Source organism: Zalophus californianus, chromosome 1 (genome assembly GCF_009762305.2).
Source record: "Zalophus californianus isolate mZalCal1 chromosome 1, mZalCal1.pri.v2, whole genome shotgun sequence".
Classification (NCBI taxonomy): domain Eukaryota; kingdom Metazoa; phylum Chordata; class Mammalia; order Carnivora; family Otariidae; genus Zalophus; species Zalophus californianus.
This window is the reverse complement of record NC_045595.1, coordinates 118,071,769-118,090,434: the sequence shown is the minus strand read 5'-3', so window position 1 is coordinate 118,090,434 and position 18,666 is coordinate 118,071,769. Positions and strand designations below refer to the sequence as shown.

Genomic DNA, 18,666 nt, shown 5'->3' with positions numbered 1-18,666 from the left:
TATCTAAATAATGAAAGAAATAAAATTTTGAAGAAAAAAACAATATAAGTAAACACTTTTATGTTCTTGGACTAGTTCATAGCTTCCAGAAATCAAAGACTATCTGAGGGCATAATTATTAATTAACTTAGATTCCTACACAGAAATATTTATGCAACTATTTTCAGGGCTAAGTCTTTTTCCACTGCATGTTGAACAGACGTTTATTAAATACTGACAGGCTGGTGCAGATGCAATAAAACTTTATGAGTAATTCAATATATAGCTGAAGAGTTTCTTTGATCACTACTATGGCAGCCTCACCCAACTCTTGTACAACATAGCAAACAGAACAGGTTATGAAATAAGGTAAGTTTATGGATCATATTTCTTTGTTTCTTTCATGTTTCCAAATAATTACTTATTCTCTTAATTCATGTTAGCAATATTCCTGTCTATCGGCACTTGTTTAAAATAGAAAAAATAACGTATTTTCATTTGCCATTTTAAATATATATATATATATCTCGTAATAAAAAAGAGAAAACATTTAAAAAATTTTAAGATATGAGAAAATTTTCTTTGCCCAGCTCATCATTATAATTTTTGTCAGACTAAGTTGAATCAAAGCATGTTTATTTAATTACTTCATATAGAAAAAAAGATTCAAAAATATTTTAAAATATGTACAAATAATCTAAGTATGATTTAATGTATTTTATTTAGGAAAATATATATAGGCAGAATAGAATAAAACAGTTATAAAACATTTAATCTTTTCTAGCAAAACTTTTAAAGATCAGTCATCAAGTTACCATCTAATAAAGTATTACTCATTTTGAAAATAAATATACACAGAAAGGACATCAATATATAATTTTCCCGAAAATGTTTTGCTTGAAATTACTGTGATCCAAAATGTGATCACTGTAATTACCACTTACAGCATATGAACAATTTTAGTACTGATTGTTTATGAGTACTCACAAGAGTAATTTAATTTTAATACATTAATTTTGTTCTAATTCTTCAAGATAAAAGGTTTGCTTCATAACAATATGCATTTTTGCTTTTAGACTTTTCTTAAAAATAGAAAAGCACAATCCTTATTGACTTCTTGATACCAAAGTAAGATATTACTTTGAGTGAGACAAACTTATTTTAAAGTTAAACATTAAATGCAACTGTGTCTTTGCTCACATTACATTGAGCAATTCAGTTTCATTTTCTTAACAGCTTCATACATCTCCTGTCACTTTGATTAAGTCTAGTTTACATTTGGGTTCTTTGAATAATACAGATGCAATAAACAGCTTATATATGTGTAATAGGAAAGCATATGCTAAGCTTGAATGCTAGTCTTTAAACATTCATTCATAAAGTATATTTCTAAAAGTGAACTTGTGCTTACTTGTTGTCAGGCTCTGAACTACTTCCATGATTATTGCTATTAAGAATATAAAAATCCTGGGGTGGCTGGGTGGCACCGTTGGTTAAGTGTCAGATTCTTGGTTTTGGCTCAGGTTGTGATCTCAGGGTTGTGAAATTGAGCCCCTCTGCCTTTAGCGTAGAGTGCTTAAGACTCTTTCTCCCTCTGCCCCTCCCTCCCACTCTCTCTCTCTCTCTCTCTCTCTCTCTCTCAAAAATAAATAAATAAATAAATCTTAAAAAAAAAGAATATAACAACCCAATTAAGGAAATTAACATACATACTAATAAGGGCAATAGATATGCTATGTGGCATGGTAAAATAGAAAAAGGATAGATTAACTCTGCCTATACAAGTAGTAGGAAAGGACTCGCCAAGAACATGGCATTTGAATTAGGCATAAATTGGGACTAACTTAGAAAAGCAAATGTGGAAGGATTGAAGAAAGATTAAATGGCGTGTACTTAAGAAAGCATATTACCCAAGAAAGATGTTGCACTGGTGGAGATAGGATGAAGGTATAATTCTGAAAATATTTTGGAGATAAAACCAACAGGCCTTTTGAATGATTGAATGCTGTAGAAAGATATGAAAGAGGGAAAATACATTTTTAGGTTGGGGCAACTTTATAAATGAACTAACCTAGATACTTACAGGAGAAGGGGCTAATGTGAGAAGCCAAAAAAATATTTTAAGATCAGCAATTTATAATCACTATATTGTACACCTGAAACTAATATTACACTGTATGTTATCTGAAACTAATATTACACTGTATGTTAACTAACTAGAATTTAAATAAAAACTCAAAAAAATAAAATGAGCAATTTATTAAAGCATTTACCATGGAAATTCCAAATTCCTAAATGAGTATATGCCATTGAATTAAGATTTATATAAAAATCATAGAATACAGAAAAATCAGGGAAACTTGAAGAGTACGAGAGATAAGAAAGGTATAGTCAAAACTAAATTAAACAAATAAAATATAAGATAATTACTGGAAGAAAGCTCTTCCCAATCTACATTAGTTATCCTTTGTATGCTAGCTCAAATACATAATGTTGTCAGAAAATAAATACACGTTTGATATGAGAGTTTCGTATATCATCCTTACATTTTAAGGGAGGAATTGGAGATGATTTAATTCAAAACTTTTTTTTGAAGTGCCAACTCCCAAATACATATTGTATACCTATACATTTTTTCATAATGTTTTATATTTGTATTCCATATATATTTATATTCTTTTCCACAATATTATTATAAGAAAGCAGTGTTGGAGTTCGAGAGACAGTGTTTAAAGTAGGAAGAAGTAGAATTTTTGATTTTGAGAAAATAGCTTATTTTCTGTAAGGTTGAAGTTCCTAAGGGACAAAATGTGGATAACAACATCTCCTTCAAAAAATAATGAGAATTAAGGGACACAGTGCAAGTGTCAGATTTCTTTAACTTGAGAAAGGCTCTAACATGAGAGAGCAAGGCACATCTGCTTGGAGATCTTTTCTTCCCTTTATGTTTCATCTTAGTTACTGCAATAATATGTAACTCTATCTATTAAAAATTGCACGTGTTATTTACATTTTGCCAATGTTTATTATTTTAGATTATAAACAACCGTCTGTAGCTCTGCTTGTGTTGTACTTAGTTAAAAAAAGAGGAATGTATATACTCTTATGATAATGACGGTGGCTTACTGTAGTTATATATTTTACATTTTAAATATATATTTTCTTTCTTTAGATGGCAAACAAGAAATTTACTGGATTAGAAATCTCTCTGATTGTCCTTTTTGCTATAGTTACTATAATAGCTATTGCCCTAATTGCTGTTTTAGCAACTAAGACACCTGCTGTTGAAGGTAAGTAATGTTAAAAATACTTGCACGTTATAATGAAGTTAAATAAAATTTACCCCATAATAGTTATGAATTTTTAAAAGTAATCTACATGAGATGAAACATGTGAAGAAAGATCTCAAGTAAGTTACATAATTATTCCAAGTTTTTCTATCGATTATATTACAGTTATTTCAATGAAGATCTTGTAATTAAGCAATTTATGTGCTTTGACATTAATGACCTTCCCCACGTTGTGTTGCTTGAGAAATTGTGAAGAGCCAAAGGGATCAAGGTGATAATGGAAGGTGGAATAATCATCTAATGTTTTTAGTGAGGTTCTTCTTATTAATAGGAAGACCTGGGTTTTTGCTCTGGTCTTCAGATACTTGCAAAATTATGGGGGGCAGGGTGGAAAATCTGGGGGAGTACCCTCATTATTTTAGTCTCATTTTTTTTTTTAAGTGAGAGAGAGGATGTATAACAAAAACAGGTAGAGGGAAGGTGAAACAAAGCTTGAAGTGTTTATCTTTTTTTTCTGAATATTTCTATCCTAATTTAGAGTAAATGCATACTACTCTGGTCCATCTAACCTTCTCTTTTTTCATCATTCTCTCTTGACCAAATCGGAATTAGAAAGGCTGTTACAGATTATCTTTTAGTCTGATCATAGTTTTCTACTGCTATTAGTCATTTGTTTTACCTGCTCCTAGTAAATTGAAAGCTCACTACATTGTTACATGATCATTTTATCTTACCCATATCTGATTGCTGGAAAGTTCTTATTATATAGAATGGGATTTATTTATCTTTGCCGTTCCTTGCTTTCTCTTCTATTCACTTCAAAGTATTGTTTTCCTCCTACTTTTCTCTTCTACTCTAATTCTTGTCTCCTTTTCTATATTCTTTTCCCATCTATATAACGCCATCTTCTTTCTTCATCTATAAAACACATTTTTTCATAAATGTGGTAGAATGGACATTTTGCTTCCTTTTGAATCTACCTCAAGACCTTCTGTGAAAATATTTTGTTTTTCTGCAGAAACAGTCAATAAGGCTCTGCACAGTCAATTTTTAAATATCGTTTGGATATTTTCCTTTTGTGACTAGGACTTGAATTTGTGGGTCTTTTATTAGTGTAAAATTTATTTTTATTTTTATTACATATGTAAATTCATTTGTTCTTTCAATGTAAGGTATTTATTACCCCCCAAATCTGAAAAAAATTTAACACCCTGTTTCATTTTATTAACCTTTTTCTTTCCTAGCAATTAGTAATTCTACTTCAACTCCACCTACCACTCGTAAAACCACCGTGTATCCTGGTTTAGGAAAATGTCCAAGTGAGCTAAATGATCGTATCAATGAGAGAATAAACTGCATTCCAGAACAATTTCCAACACAGGTCTGCCACAAAAGACTTTAATATTTTTTAAGAATATATATATGTATATAGTAGTAATTAAATTAAGATAATTGCTCAGTATTGGATCAATTGCATATTTTTAAAGATCCAGCCATCAATTAAGCTCCACTTATCTATTTATTATAGCTCCATATAAAGAGATGAGAGATAATTGAAATTGATGAGCTTGCTTTTCTCTACTTCTATTCAATAAATTAACAAGTTAGTGTTTTTCCATGCTTAATAAACTATTAATTTTAAAAATCTTAATGAAATTCTATCTTTGCAAATCTACTTCTTAAAAAAATATAACCTTTGACAGTATAAGACATTTTAGAGACAATATGAATGCTCCATAAAAGTATTTATAATGATGGCATTAAGAAATGTCTGGAAAATAAAGTAATACTGATCTTTTGGAATATTATTATTATTTATTTTTTAATTTTTTGGTAGTATGGGAGAAGAAGCTCAAATGGAGAAAATTAAGGGTAACTTAATAGGTTCATGTAACCCTAAACTGACTTCCTGGTTTTCATAACATACGTGGAAATAAAGGTCAATGAGAGTATGTGTGTGCCATATTTTGTAATATCTATATATTATATGCAATCTATATTATGATATCTATATAATATAAACATATATTAATCTGTGCATATTAAATATTATACCATATGTGTTATAATGTAATATGCATATCTACAGTATATTATGTATTTTTATTTTATGCATGTAATATGCATATCTAATACATATTAAATCTATAATAGACATATCTGAATCTCACCTCTTTCACTCCTTCTATCATAAAAAAATAACTAAATGAACTATAAAATTTCTATTAGGCTTATCCTACCATGGTTACCTCATAGTTAACACATAATTTTTGGTTAATTTGCTATGAAAAGTTGCAAAATGATGAGATTTTTCTTAGGATAACATCAGGAATAGTAGGTCTTTATAGCCTACCTACTGATAAAAGAGCTAGATAAATAGTGTTTACTGCGACAGGCTAAGATAATTGGCCAGATATTCTCTTTAGGTATATTCTCTTTAGGAAACAATTAAAGCTTAACATAGAATTCTATTAGGAACAATATGGACTGCTAAAATCTTAAAGGGAAACAAAGTTTCAAAGCCAATGGTGTAAGGTTTTGATGCCTACTATTTTTAATGTCAGCCTGTCAGGTTGCTAAAGAGTGTTTTCAATGTGAAACAATTAAACTTAAGAATTTAGCAAATTTCAGCTAACATGTATTTGTCATTTAAGAAAAGAAGGTGAACTTAATTTAAGAGTAGCTATAATTCTAGCCAGAGTGTATTAGTCAGCCTGGGCTTTTATAATAAAATGCCAAGCTGGGTGACTTACACAACAGACATTTATTTTCTCACTGTTGTGGAGGCTTGAAGTCAAGATGCCATCAGGGTTGGTTTCTTTCTTTCCTTTTTTTTTTTTTTTTTAAGATTTTATTATTTATTTGACAGAGAGAGACAGGACCAGAGAGGGAACACAAGCAGGGGGAGTGTGAGAGTGAGAAGCAGGCTTCCCTCAGAGCAGGCAGCCTGATGCGGGACTCGATCCCAGGACCCTGAGTTCATGACCTGAGAAAAAGCAGACACTTAACGACTGAGCCACCCAGGCGCCCCAGGGTTGGTTTCTAGCAAGACTTCTCTTTCTGGCTTATAGATAGCTGCATGCTTGTGTCTTCACGTGGTTTTTCCTCTGTGCATGCCCAGATAGAGAGAGGGAGTATATGTGACCATGCTCTGAAGTCTCTTCTTTTTACGAGGACACCAGTCCTATTAGATTCGCACCCCAGCCTATGACTTCATTTAACCTTAATTACTTCCTTAAATGCGCTGTCTCCGAATACAGTCACACTGGGGGCAAGGGGTTTAGGGCTTCCTACATATGAATTGTGGGGGGACACAATTCAGTCCATAATACAATCAATCCACTATATAGTAATATACCTATTATTACATATATTTCTATATGCATACTCACACACATATAATAAAAATAAAAAAATAACAAATGTATTTTTACCTACCAAAGTTTATACCTACTGATGCATATTTAATCTGTTTTGCTTTTTGTTTTTCTTCAAATTAAGAAGAAAGAAAATTGAAGTTCACTCATATGTGGAATTTAAGAAACAAAAAAATGAGCAAAGGGGGAAAAAAGAGAGAGAGAGGCAAACCAAACAGACTCTTAGCTATGGAGAACAGACTGATGGTTACCAGAAGGGAGGTGGGTGGGGTATTGGAGATTAAGTAGGGCAATCCTGATGAACACTGGGTGTTGTATGGAAGTGTTGAATCACTATATTTTTATACACTTGAAATTAATATTACACTGTATCTTAATTAACTGGAATTTAAATAAAAACTTAAAAATAGATTAGGAATTAAAATAATAGGGGAAAATACCTGAAATCTTGAAAAATTGGCAGAATAACTTAATATAAATAACAAGTATCAAACTCTATACAAAATAAACCAAAATTATTCATATTTTAAAAGCAACAATGAGGATATAAATTTTTAAACTAATATTTTGGTGTGTATATGTAGTGGTATGAGTGATGTCTTCCAAAAAATTTATGTCTACTTGGAGCCTTAGAATAGTACTTTATTTGGAAATAGGATCTTTGCAGATGTAATTAAATGCTAAATGAGTTTAGGCTGGATTAGGGTGGGGCCTAAATCCAATGGCTGGTGTCCTTATAAGAGAAGTGTATGCATAGAGAGAACTGTAGGGAAGAAAGCAGTGTGAAGATAGAAGTAGAGATTGGAGTAAGGTATCTTCAAATCAAGAAATCCTGGATTACCAGGAGCTTTCAGAAGCTAGGAACAAACAAGGAAGCAGTCTTCCCTAGAGCCTTAAAGGGAGCATGGTTCTGCTACCACCTTGAGGTAGGACTTCTAGACTCCAGAACTGTGAGAGAATAAATTTCTGTTGATTCAGACAACCCTGTTTATGGCTGTTACAGCAGACCTAGGAATCCAATACAGTATGTTTGGAAGAATTTCATGTAACTCCATGTTACTGTATATTTTTTTATTTTAGCAAAATATGATTGTAATTTACTTATTTCTTTTTTCTTAGCACCTTTACACCTTCCCAAATCAGTATATCTATGTCTAATCCTACCTCTTTGTTTTGTACCAACATTTTTTTTAAAACATATTATTTATTTATTTGACAGAGAGAGACAGCAAGAGAGGAAACACAAGCAGGGGGAGTATGAGAGGGAGAAGCACGCTTGCTGCTGAGCAGGGAGCCGGATGCCTATGCCGGGCTCTATCCCAGGACCCCAGGATCATGACCCAAGCCGAAGGCGGATGCTTAACGACTGAGCCACCCAGGCGCCCCTTGTACCAACATTTTTAAAAGCCTTTTAGAAAGACTCCTGCAGGGTGCTTGGGTGGCTCAGTTGGTTAAGTGTCTGCCTTTGGCTCAGGTCATGATCCCAGAATCCTGGGATCCAGCCCTGCATCGGGCTCCCTGCTCAGCAGGAGTGTGCTTATCCCTCTGCCTGTCACTCCCCCTTCTTGTGCTCTCTCTCTTTGGGTCAAATAAATAAAAAAAAATCTTTAAAAAATAAAAAATACTGTAAATAACAATTTTTATATAATTATCTCTTTGTATTGTTGGGAGTATATCTATAAGCTCTATAACTAGAAGGAAAATTTCCTGATAGAAGTCACACATACTTTATATTCTGATAGATAGTGACCCTCTAAAATACCAGATCCAATTATACTTCCATTTGCAACAGACATGTATGTATGTGTATGTGTATGTGTATCTGAAGCCATTTTAATTTGATGTTAAAGTAGGAGAGAAGTTAACATGTCAGCTACTAAAAATGTAGGCTTTAAACTCCTCTTCAAGGTAAATAACCAAGAAAAAAAAAATCTCACAGATGTTCAAATTATGAAAGTGTGTCACCCTATTAAATTCAAATATTAAGTATATTTTTAATTATATGAATGTTAACGCACAGCATTACCATGTGGCTCCACTTTTTCTATAAGGATATATAATTTTTTCCACTTCACACAATCTTTCCATACAGATCATAAAACTACTCAAGAGTTCAGTGTTTTGCGTTATTCATTGGATGAAATGTCTGCAACTTGTTGCGACACCTGGCACATAAAATTAGTTTAACTAGTTTCCTTAAATACTGAACTAATAAGTGGCTGGAAATAACTGCCTTAAGCATTTTATGTAGGCTTGAATTCAGGGCATGTCTTCATCTTTTTTTTTTTAAGATTTTATTTATTTATTTGACAGAGAGAGACACAGCGAGAGAGGGAACACAAGCAGGGGGAGTGGGAGAGGGAGAAGCAGGCTTCCCGCGGAGTAGGGAGCCCGATGTGGGGCTCGATCCCAGGACCCTGGGATCATGACCTGAGCCGAAGGCAGACGCTTCATGATTGAGCCACCCAGGCGCCCCTGTCTTCATCTTTATAGCCTCACTTGCAGCTTGATACTTAATTGATACACAAAAAATAATTCAATTTTTCTGGGTTGACTATATGACAACAGAAAAGATTATAATTACTCATAGGGCAGAAACTTTTATTTTTTTAAGATTTTATGTATTTATCTATTTGTGGGAGAGAGAGAAAGAGAGAGGGAAGAGAGGGAGAGGGACAAGCAGGCTCTGTACGCTAAGCGGGGAGCCCGATCCCACAACCCAGAGATCATGACCTGAACCAAAATCAAGAGTCCTGTGCTTAACCAGCTGAGCCACCCAGGTGCCCAGGGAAGGAAATTAAAAAATATATATATATATGGGTTAGGTAGTATATCTGGAAATCTGGGATTGTGGTATCTTCAACTTTGTTCTTGTTTCTCAAGTTTACTTTGGCTACTTAGGTCTTTGTTGTTCCATACAAATTGTAGTATTATTTGTTCTGGTTCTGTGAAAAATGTTGGTATTTTGATATGGATTGTATTGGATCTGTAGATTGCTTTGAGTAGTCTACTCAAATGAAAAAAAAAGTTTGGGCACCTGGGTAATTCAGTCGGTTAAGCGTCTGCCTTTGGCTCAGGTCATGATCTTGGGGTCCTGGGATGGAGCCCCACCTCGGGTTCCCTGCTCAGCAGGGAGTCTGCTTCTCCTTCTCCCTCCTGCTTGTGGTCCCTCTTTCTATGTGTCAAATAAATAAAATAAATAAAATCTTAAAAAAATTAAAAGTAAACAAAGAAAAACCATAGGTTTCTAATAATGTGTATTGACATGTTTATTTGATAAATCACAACTCAGAGCATCAGTCTCTGGTAGGGTGTAATTAATTCATTGCTATTTCCGCCAAGTGAAAGGAACAAGAGAATAGATGATATTTTAACATAGTCTTGAATAATGAAGCTTATTTTTTCAAACATTTAATTCAAACATTTACTGGAATGATTGAATGTTTAGACTGACACATGATCACAGTACTAATCCTATGATTCCTTCTATAAATGTTTAATCAGGCAGCTTGTGCCATGCGAGGCTGCTGCTGGAAGCCATGGAATGACTCTCGTATTCCTTGGTGCTTCTTCGTAGATAACCATGGCTACAATGTTGACAAAGTGACAACAACAAGTACTGGTGAGAAATGTTCTCATGGTGATCCAATATAATATATTTTAAGTGGAAAACAAAAAAATATATTTTAAATTTTTTGTTGGAAAAATATCTTAAATAGAATCAAATGGGAAGTTTGTACATGAGAATGTTTAAATTGCTTATATCAAGGATTTATTTTTTGCATAATTGTATCTTCCAAATAATAAAATAAGTCATTATTTGTGATAAAGGCAATATAATTATAAAGCTAATTAATAATTGTTAATCTTTATAAACAAAATCATCACTCATGCCAACTTTTTTCTTCCTTTAAGGACTTGAAGCCACCTTAAACAGGATATCTTCACCTACTCTATTTGGAAATGACATTCCTAGTGTTCTCTTCACAACTCAAAATCAGACACCCAATCGTTTCCGGTTTAAGGTTTGGATTTTATTTATAAAGGGGAGTTAATCATGAAAAGCAGTGATAAGCACACCCTTCATCTTACAGGACATTTTCCCTCTTAAAAAATATTTATTCCAAAGCAAAGGACTAATTGAACTGGTTATTCCACTTTCCTGAAACTGTTTCCTGAAATGTAACATAAGAACAGTTTGTCCAGCAGTTATTTTTGAAGAATTTCATAATATAGTCAATGTAAAATATTGGATATAGTGTCTTGAGAAGAATAAACACTCAATAAACTTTAGTAATTTTTATTATTTCAACCACAGACTATGATGAAGAATTAGTTTAAAATTTGAGAAACATATTAATTGTGCTGTATAAATGGGACTTTTACTTACTAGTTCTTTTCACTGGTATCACTTTTATTCATGATTTTAAAGAAACTAATCCCTGCTATTTTTTAAGCAAGTAGTTTACTTGTATGGTCTTTTGGAAGTGAAAACAACAACATATCCTTTGTATAGCACTTTTATAAAGCAGTTTCACAGGAATTAAGAGGGGTTTTTTTAGCAAAATTTAAAATCTTCATTGGATCTCTAAGGGGATGAACAGTGAAAAGCAATAAGAATAATTAAATTCACAAAAATATACTATTCAAAAATAAATGTTTAGCAATAGTATCATTAATTTCTCTATATTTTTTAATCAGTCAATAAAAATCTTAAATATATATATTACTTTTATAATCAATTCTATATTCCTTGACAACTTATACAATTTTGTGCATAACCATTCAACAACGTTAAAATTAAGTGTATGTCTAGATTAATAGCTCCTCTATTAAGTACTAAATTTAGTATTTTTTATTCAAAACTTGCATTTATACTTAAAACAGAACTGGAAAGTGAAATAATGATTTTGAATCAAATAATGCTAATTTGTTTAAATCTTTGCAGATTACTGATCCAAATAATAGAAGATATGAAGTTCCTCATCAGTTTGTAGGAGAATTTACTGGAACCACAGCAACTGATACACTGTATGATGTGCAGGTTATAGAACATCCATTTAGCATCAAAGTTATTAGAAAAAGCAATATGAGAACTTTGTAAGTATCTTATTTTACATTTCCTTAAGGTTAAATAACTGGTCAATTTTATTCTATTATCACAGAATTAGGAAAGTCTTAATTTTAAGGCATTTTCAGAAAAAAATAATTTTCCTCCCCAAAGAGGGTGAGTATATATTCTTATAAAGATTATAATGGAAAAGGGGTTTTATTTCCTGTGGATGAAATGTATGAGAAAGTGAATGAAAATGTACAAATTGGGGCCAACCAAAAGTGAAGGTAAAGAGCTTCACTGATAGAAGTTTAGCCTTGCCTATATGTTTACACAGTTAGAACTCCTATTGTGTCCTTTCCCCATTGTTTATCATATTCTGTTGCCAATTTGTAGGATAAAATAGTTACTATTCAGAAAGGGGCTAATTCTCATAGTAATATTAAAGGACTTCATATACACATATATGATATATATATGAAAAATATATGATAAATGTATATTAAATTAAATATTGCCTGAATTCCTTCATTATGAATGTATTTTGGGGGATATTTGTGGCAAGGGATTTAGTAATTTTCAAGATAAATGCTCTCATGTCTCTAAGAAGATTAACTAAGTAGCTGTCAAGATCAAATCTTAGCAATTACTTTTCTTAAAATATAGTTTGATAATTTACAATTGACGTTATGTTAAATCATGAAAGTATTAAATACCATTTAACATTTCTTGTAGTATATATTCAATATGCATCAAATATACAGTCTTTTTCATTTTGGAAAAATCATTTTGAACTTAATCTTAATATATATGTTAGAGGTGTGAAAGCCAGTATGGTACTGTATTTTACAACTTTGTCTCTAGAGAAAGGCAGAACCAGGTTTGAAATCTGGCTTACTTCTTACCAGTTTGTCACCTTAGAAAACATGAATTAATTTTCCTTATTTGTATTATTTGTAAAATGGATTTGATAATGGTAGTTATGCTCTAAGATTGTGATGAAGATTCAAAGAAAGAATGTGAATGAAGAATCATATTGGTGGTGATGAAGCAAATTGTGTCAATAGAATTAACAAATTCTGTTTATGATGTAATTCCTATATTCCCAAGAAATGATCATAGCTCAAGATTGACATATTTAAAATGAAATATTCTGGGTGATAACATATAGACCCTTCTTTGATAGAACATTTGTATGTTTCTAGATCACTTATTTGTTTATTTTATTGTACAGGTTTGACACCAGCATTGGTCCCCTGGTATACTCTGACCAATATTTACAGATCTCAACCAAACTTCCCAGTGAATATATCTATGGTTTGGGGGAACATATTCATAAGAGATTTCGTCATGATTTAAACTGGAAAACATGGCCAATTTTTACCCGTGATCAACTTCCTGGTGATGTAAGGAACTTTCTTTTTTTTAATAAATAAAATATATTGGAGCAGATGATGATTTTAGCCTATTTGAAACAATTGTTTATTTGATGTCAGTGATACTTAATCCAGAAGCTTGTTTACTGTAGGGGTGAGGATTTATAGTAAAGTCCTAAATTAACTCAAAAATTAACCAACAGATTTTATGAATGCTTCAATAAGTATATCTAGTTTATAAATATTTTCTTTTTCTTTTTATATTTTGTCATTCTCTCTTCAGAGAAATCATTCTTATGTTTAAACTTATCCATGGCAGGGCACCTGAGTGGTTCAGTTGGTTGAGCAGTTGAGCGTCTGACTGTTGACCTCAGCTCAGGTCTTGATCTCACAGTTGGGAGTTCAAGCCCTATGTTGGGCTCTATGCTGGGCATGCAGCTTACTTAAGAAACAAAAACAAAAACAAAAAAATCTATCCATGGCTAGTGATTGCACTAGAATCATTCTAAATACTAACTGTTCTATATCACTTTGTATGATGTGGTGTCTGCCTATCCATTGGACATCATATTGTACATCTATGCCTGTTTCTTCCTCTTCCATAACATATGAAAATCTTCCATAGGTTTAAGTATTTGCACAGGGGATCAGTTCCCTTTGTAAGTACTGAAACTTGAGGTTCTTTATCATTTGTACAATAAGTCACTGAGAACTAATTTGCAGTTTAAACTCCTAAGAACTTCTCCCCAACTGCCCCATGCAGAATTAGTCTTTACTTTCTAACCCTTTATTCATATTTTAGTATGACAGTCACCACAGGTTAGTATCTGTGTATTTATTTGTCTATTCTTCTAAAATATGAGATTCTTCAGGACAAAGACCCTATCATTAAGAAAATTATTTTTTTATTGATTCATGATTGCTTTAAGTCAATTCTTAGTGATTTTTAAAATGCCAGTGCTAACTATTTCATTCCCAAAAAATGAATAAGTAGGTTGTTGCTTTAAAGAGCTTCATTTGGTAGAGAACTACTAATGATTCTACCAATCTTTTTTTATAGCATCACTATCTGTAATGAACACTTAATAAACACTAGGCTGAGAACTTCATTGCTATTTTCCATATATTCTTTCCTCTGACCTTCCATATACAGCCAGGAACTCTTTTTTCTTTTACCTTTCAAGTGTATTTGCAATTGGTCTCAACCATTTCATGTACTCATTAGCTCACAGCAAACATACAGCAGAAGTTCTATGAGGATAGATATCATCTTGGAATTTCCTGAAGTGCCTTGGGCATACATGGGGCATAATGAATAAATATGTCATTTTCTTATCATTAATAGCCTATTAACACTCAATCATAATAAAACATAAAGGAAAGTTAAGTAATCTATTCATAGTCTAATGAATATGTTATATATTTTATGTATTAACATATTAATAATCAAAATAAATTAATTTTTTGCTACAGTGTTTCATATTTAAGTATAGTAGAGAAAATTAGTTTAGAGATATGAGGATAAATTACAGAAACAAATTGGAATAGATAAGGGCTATTTTAAATATATACTTTTTTAATTTTAAATATACTTCAAAAATTAATTTTCAAATTTTTGCCTTACAGAATAATAATAATTTATATGGCCATCAAACATTCTTCATGTGCATTGAAGACAATTCTGGAAAGTCATTTGGTGTTTTCTTAATGAACAGCAATGCAATGGGTAAGAGTAATTTATCTGTAATATATTTAAATGAGGTTTAACTTGAAATGTTAGAACTGCTCTCTTATTTCAATCATAGGTACTGTATGTCAGAGTAAACTCTATTGTTAATGATTTAGTATGTGAAATTATTACAAGCAGCTTTCTTTCATAGTAGTATGACAATGGAATTTTGCATATCAGTGGGGAGAGTGTACTATGTTGTGATATTCAGGCACTTTCTTTTCCCTTCAGAGCAACACTGAAACACATTCACGAAAAAGATTATTCCTATTTCCATAACCTCACTTACTAAGATAAGTTAATATGCCACTACAAACAAAAAGAGAAAGGTCCATATAGGGAGAGAAAGAAGGAAGATTAATTTTTTAGTTTATCATAATTCAAGTAATGTAGAATCTTTTTTTTAAATTTTGTGAGTGCAATACCAATATTTAACAGATGAATCAATGATAATAAAAAGCTACAAAATTGAACCATGTCCCAGCAAGAACAATATGTTATATGGTTATCCAGGCAATTATTGTCTACATTGAGAAAAAAATAAAAACTTTTATAGTTTTTTCTTAGATATTGATATGTGATAATAAGATCTTTTAGAGAATCTTCAATTAAAATAACTAATTGAAATTCAATTTTAGAAAAAAATTTTGTTGTAAAAGGACTGATCCGTTCCTATGCAGGGGATCCAGCAAAAGATTCTGCCAACATCTGTAAAAAGAAACATCTGAGATATCCTATCATAAACCTCATATATAGTGGCATTCTATTTTTTCCTATATTCTTCCTATTTTCAGTATCTTATTTTACCTTAATTATTTAGAAAGCCATGTAAAAATATATGGTTAATATGAAGCACTGCAATTATTTTATAAATGTGTATATTTTTACTATTTATATATGCTTCTCCAATTTTATTTGTAGAAATTTTCATCCAACCTACTCCAGTAGTAACTTACAGAGTTATTGGTGGAATTCTGGACATTTACATCTTTCTAGGAGATACACCAGAACAAGTAGTTCAACAGTATCAAGAGGTATGTTTTACATCTACTTTATAAAATTATTTTCTACCATACTTTTCTTTCATCTAACATGTCTAATTTTATTTAAGGTATCTGGGGCCTCTTAGTTAAATGGATTTTTAAGTCTTACCATTTTTCAGGCGTGAATAGGTGGTTTTTGTTTTTTCCAATACCATGAAGCCTATGCATATATTAAATGTCTATATTTCTGGTATCAAATTGTTTCTTGCTTCTAGGCAGCTGAGTTCAGGAGTAGGATTTCTTTGAAATGTTGCATATTAAGTCTTTGCTTATTCATGACCTAGTTTTATGGGATAAAGCCAAAGGAAGTATCTTATCGTCAAGGATGAGAATAGGCAATGGATGTATAGGTCATACACCCCTTTGATAAAAATCCTAGAGGCAAGTGAGTTACAAGGAAGGCTAGTGAAATTTGCTGTTAATGCACAGTAGGTAAACTTCAGGAAAATTGGATCTGATGCTCAGGCATAGAAGGGCAGAGTTTGAAACATAGTCTGAAGTCATATTTTCTGTCTAAGCAACTTTTGCTTTCCTATTAAATAACATTTTCATGAACCTAAGTCCAAGATGGGTCTTAGAGAGGTAAGGAATCCAGGGCTTACCTTGAGCCTGCTTCTAAAATATAACTCTGTATTTCTTCTATATAATTCTTTTATACAGTTGTTCTCCTGTGACTGTTGGTATATATAATTCCTGGTGTCAGTATGGAGGAATTCTTAATCTCAGGAAACAAACTGAGTGTTACTGGAGTGGTTGGGGGTGGGAGGGATGGGGTGGCTGGGTGATAGACATTGGGGAGGGTATGTGCTACGGTGAGCGCTGTGAATTGTGCAAGACTGTTGAATCACAGATCTGTACTTCTGAAACAAATAATGCAACATATTTTAAGAAAAAAGAAAAAGAAGAAGATAACAGGAGAGGAAGAAAAGGGGAGTATGTCAGAGGGGGAGACGAACCATGAGAGATGATGGACTCTGAAAAACAAACTGAGGGTTCTAGAGGGGAGGGGGGTAGGGGGATGGGTTAGCCTGGTGATGGGTATTGAGGAGGGCACGTTCTGCATGGAGCACTGGGTGTTATGAACAAACAATGAATCATGGAACACTGCATCAAAAACTAATGATGTAATATATGGTGATTAACATAACAATAAAAAATTTAAAAAATCTTTTTATTGGCATAAGATTTAAGGATTATGCCAATTTTTAAAATCTTATTTTATCGATATATCTTTGATATACAATTCCCATTTGCTAAATGATGTTAAAGGAGAAGTAATTACTATCAAAAACTTTCTTTAGTTAGGATCCAAAAATGTGAAATGAGAGTAGGTAGGGTACACAAGTAAATAATTTACAGTGTCTAACAATTCCCAAGTTGCTATTAATAAATATGAGTTTCAGAAAAGCACATGAAATTTATAGTCTGTAATACTATATCACAATTACAGTGTTAGGCTGAGCTTTATACAGACTTTCACTATCAAAAGTGAATAGCACATTTTTGAAAGAATTTTACATTGGCTTTGTGAAATATTAGCTGGGATTGCTGTATATTACATGCTGAGTAAAACAAATTTTTCTCTGTATAAGCTAACCCACTAGCTGTCTTAATGTTTTAAAATTTAAAATTAATTAAAAATTTAAAAATTTAAAATTTAAAATTAATTTAAAATTAAAAATTTAATTCATTTGACTGACCAAATAGTTTTAAAATCAATGTTTATATATAAGGTATAAGATAAATAATATATGAATTAATATAATATATAATAATATTTTGTATACTTTTATTAAAAATAAATTATGTCATATACATGTATAATACACAAAGACATTTCAATTACATGTCAAAATCTTTAGTGAAATTCTATGAAACATAAGGTGAAATGAGTTTTAAAATGCTAATTTTTTGAGTTTTGATACTAATTTATTTTTAAAATAAATTTAATGTTTAATGAATAGAATAAAATAACCCAATACAAGTAATTTTTAAAAATTGTGACATTGTAGTTTTTTAAACATATATGATAGAGAAATCGTGAAGTGTATATATATATATGTTCCTAATTAAAAAAAAACATCATGCCAATGAAGCCTTATATTACAAGTGTCTTTATATAACCTAATACTAAGTTTTAGTGAAAATAATTACTATTAGTTACAATCATATTTCCAAGTGCAAAATCACGTCCTCTGTTATGATGACACACTGGTATGCTGTTGCTGGTGTGCACTGAGCTTGTTTGAGCCACAGAGAATGAGAGGAGAAGATACTCTATTTGGCCCATGGGGGAGAAACCCTACATGTGAATGAGATAAGTACTTGATAAAATAATTGGGTCTGAGCCTTAAAGAACATATATTTTATTAGTATGTTAATATTAATTAAAGTTTATTAATTGAACATTAAACATTAATTAATATTAATATTTTGAAAAGGTGAAAAATAAGTGCTGAAATATAAGGAGATAGAAATTGTATAGGTTTAAACAGTTTTTTCTTATATGAGGACCATTCATTCACTCATTCATTCATTCTGTTGCTACAAGAAGTGAGAGTGTGGTTGGACAACTTTCTTTATCTCTTTGATGCTAATTTTATATTGTCTTTTTTAACTTTCCATGCTGGGCAAAATATATCTTTGCAAATACTACTTACTTAAGAGCTAACTTTCTAACTTTTTAACACAAAATAAACAAAGAAGAGTGACAAAACTTGAAGTGTTTTATAATAAAGTACTAACAGAATATCCAGGACACAGAATTCAGATAACGCTAAATCTTTGTTCAAAATGTGTAATTTAACTTAAATAAATAC

At 31.6% G+C, this 18,666-nt stretch overlaps 1 protein-coding gene across 4 annotated transcripts in view; it reads left to right on the top strand.

Annotated features, from left to right (window-relative positions):
* The first annotated feature begins 210 nt into the window (after positions 1–210).
* The window catches only part of SI (sucrase-isomaltase), a 106,230-nt gene continuing 87,774 nt past the window's right edge, over positions 211–18,666 (top strand). For 2 of the 4 annotated variants that reach the window (XM_027584973.2, XM_027584972.2), the window contains exons 1-9: positions 211–348; positions 3,152–3,269; positions 4,514–4,650; positions 10,151–10,268; positions 10,562–10,671; positions 11,595–11,746; positions 12,934–13,105; positions 14,702–14,801; positions 15,726–15,838. In XM_027584973.2, the coding sequence (XP_027440774.2) occupies positions 3,152–3,269; positions 4,514–4,650; positions 10,151–10,268; positions 10,562–10,671; positions 11,595–11,746; positions 12,934–13,105; positions 14,702–14,801; positions 15,726–15,838 (1,020 nt within the window). In that variant the 5' untranslated portion in view covers positions 211–348. Of the gene's footprint in view, positions 349–3,149; positions 3,270–3,479; positions 3,541–4,513; positions 4,651–10,150; positions 10,269–10,561; positions 10,672–11,594; positions 11,747–12,933; positions 13,106–14,701; positions 14,802–15,725; positions 15,839–18,666 lie in introns of those variants that run through there. The other 2 variants (XM_027584974.2, XM_027584975.1) reach the window with 2 other exon arrangements.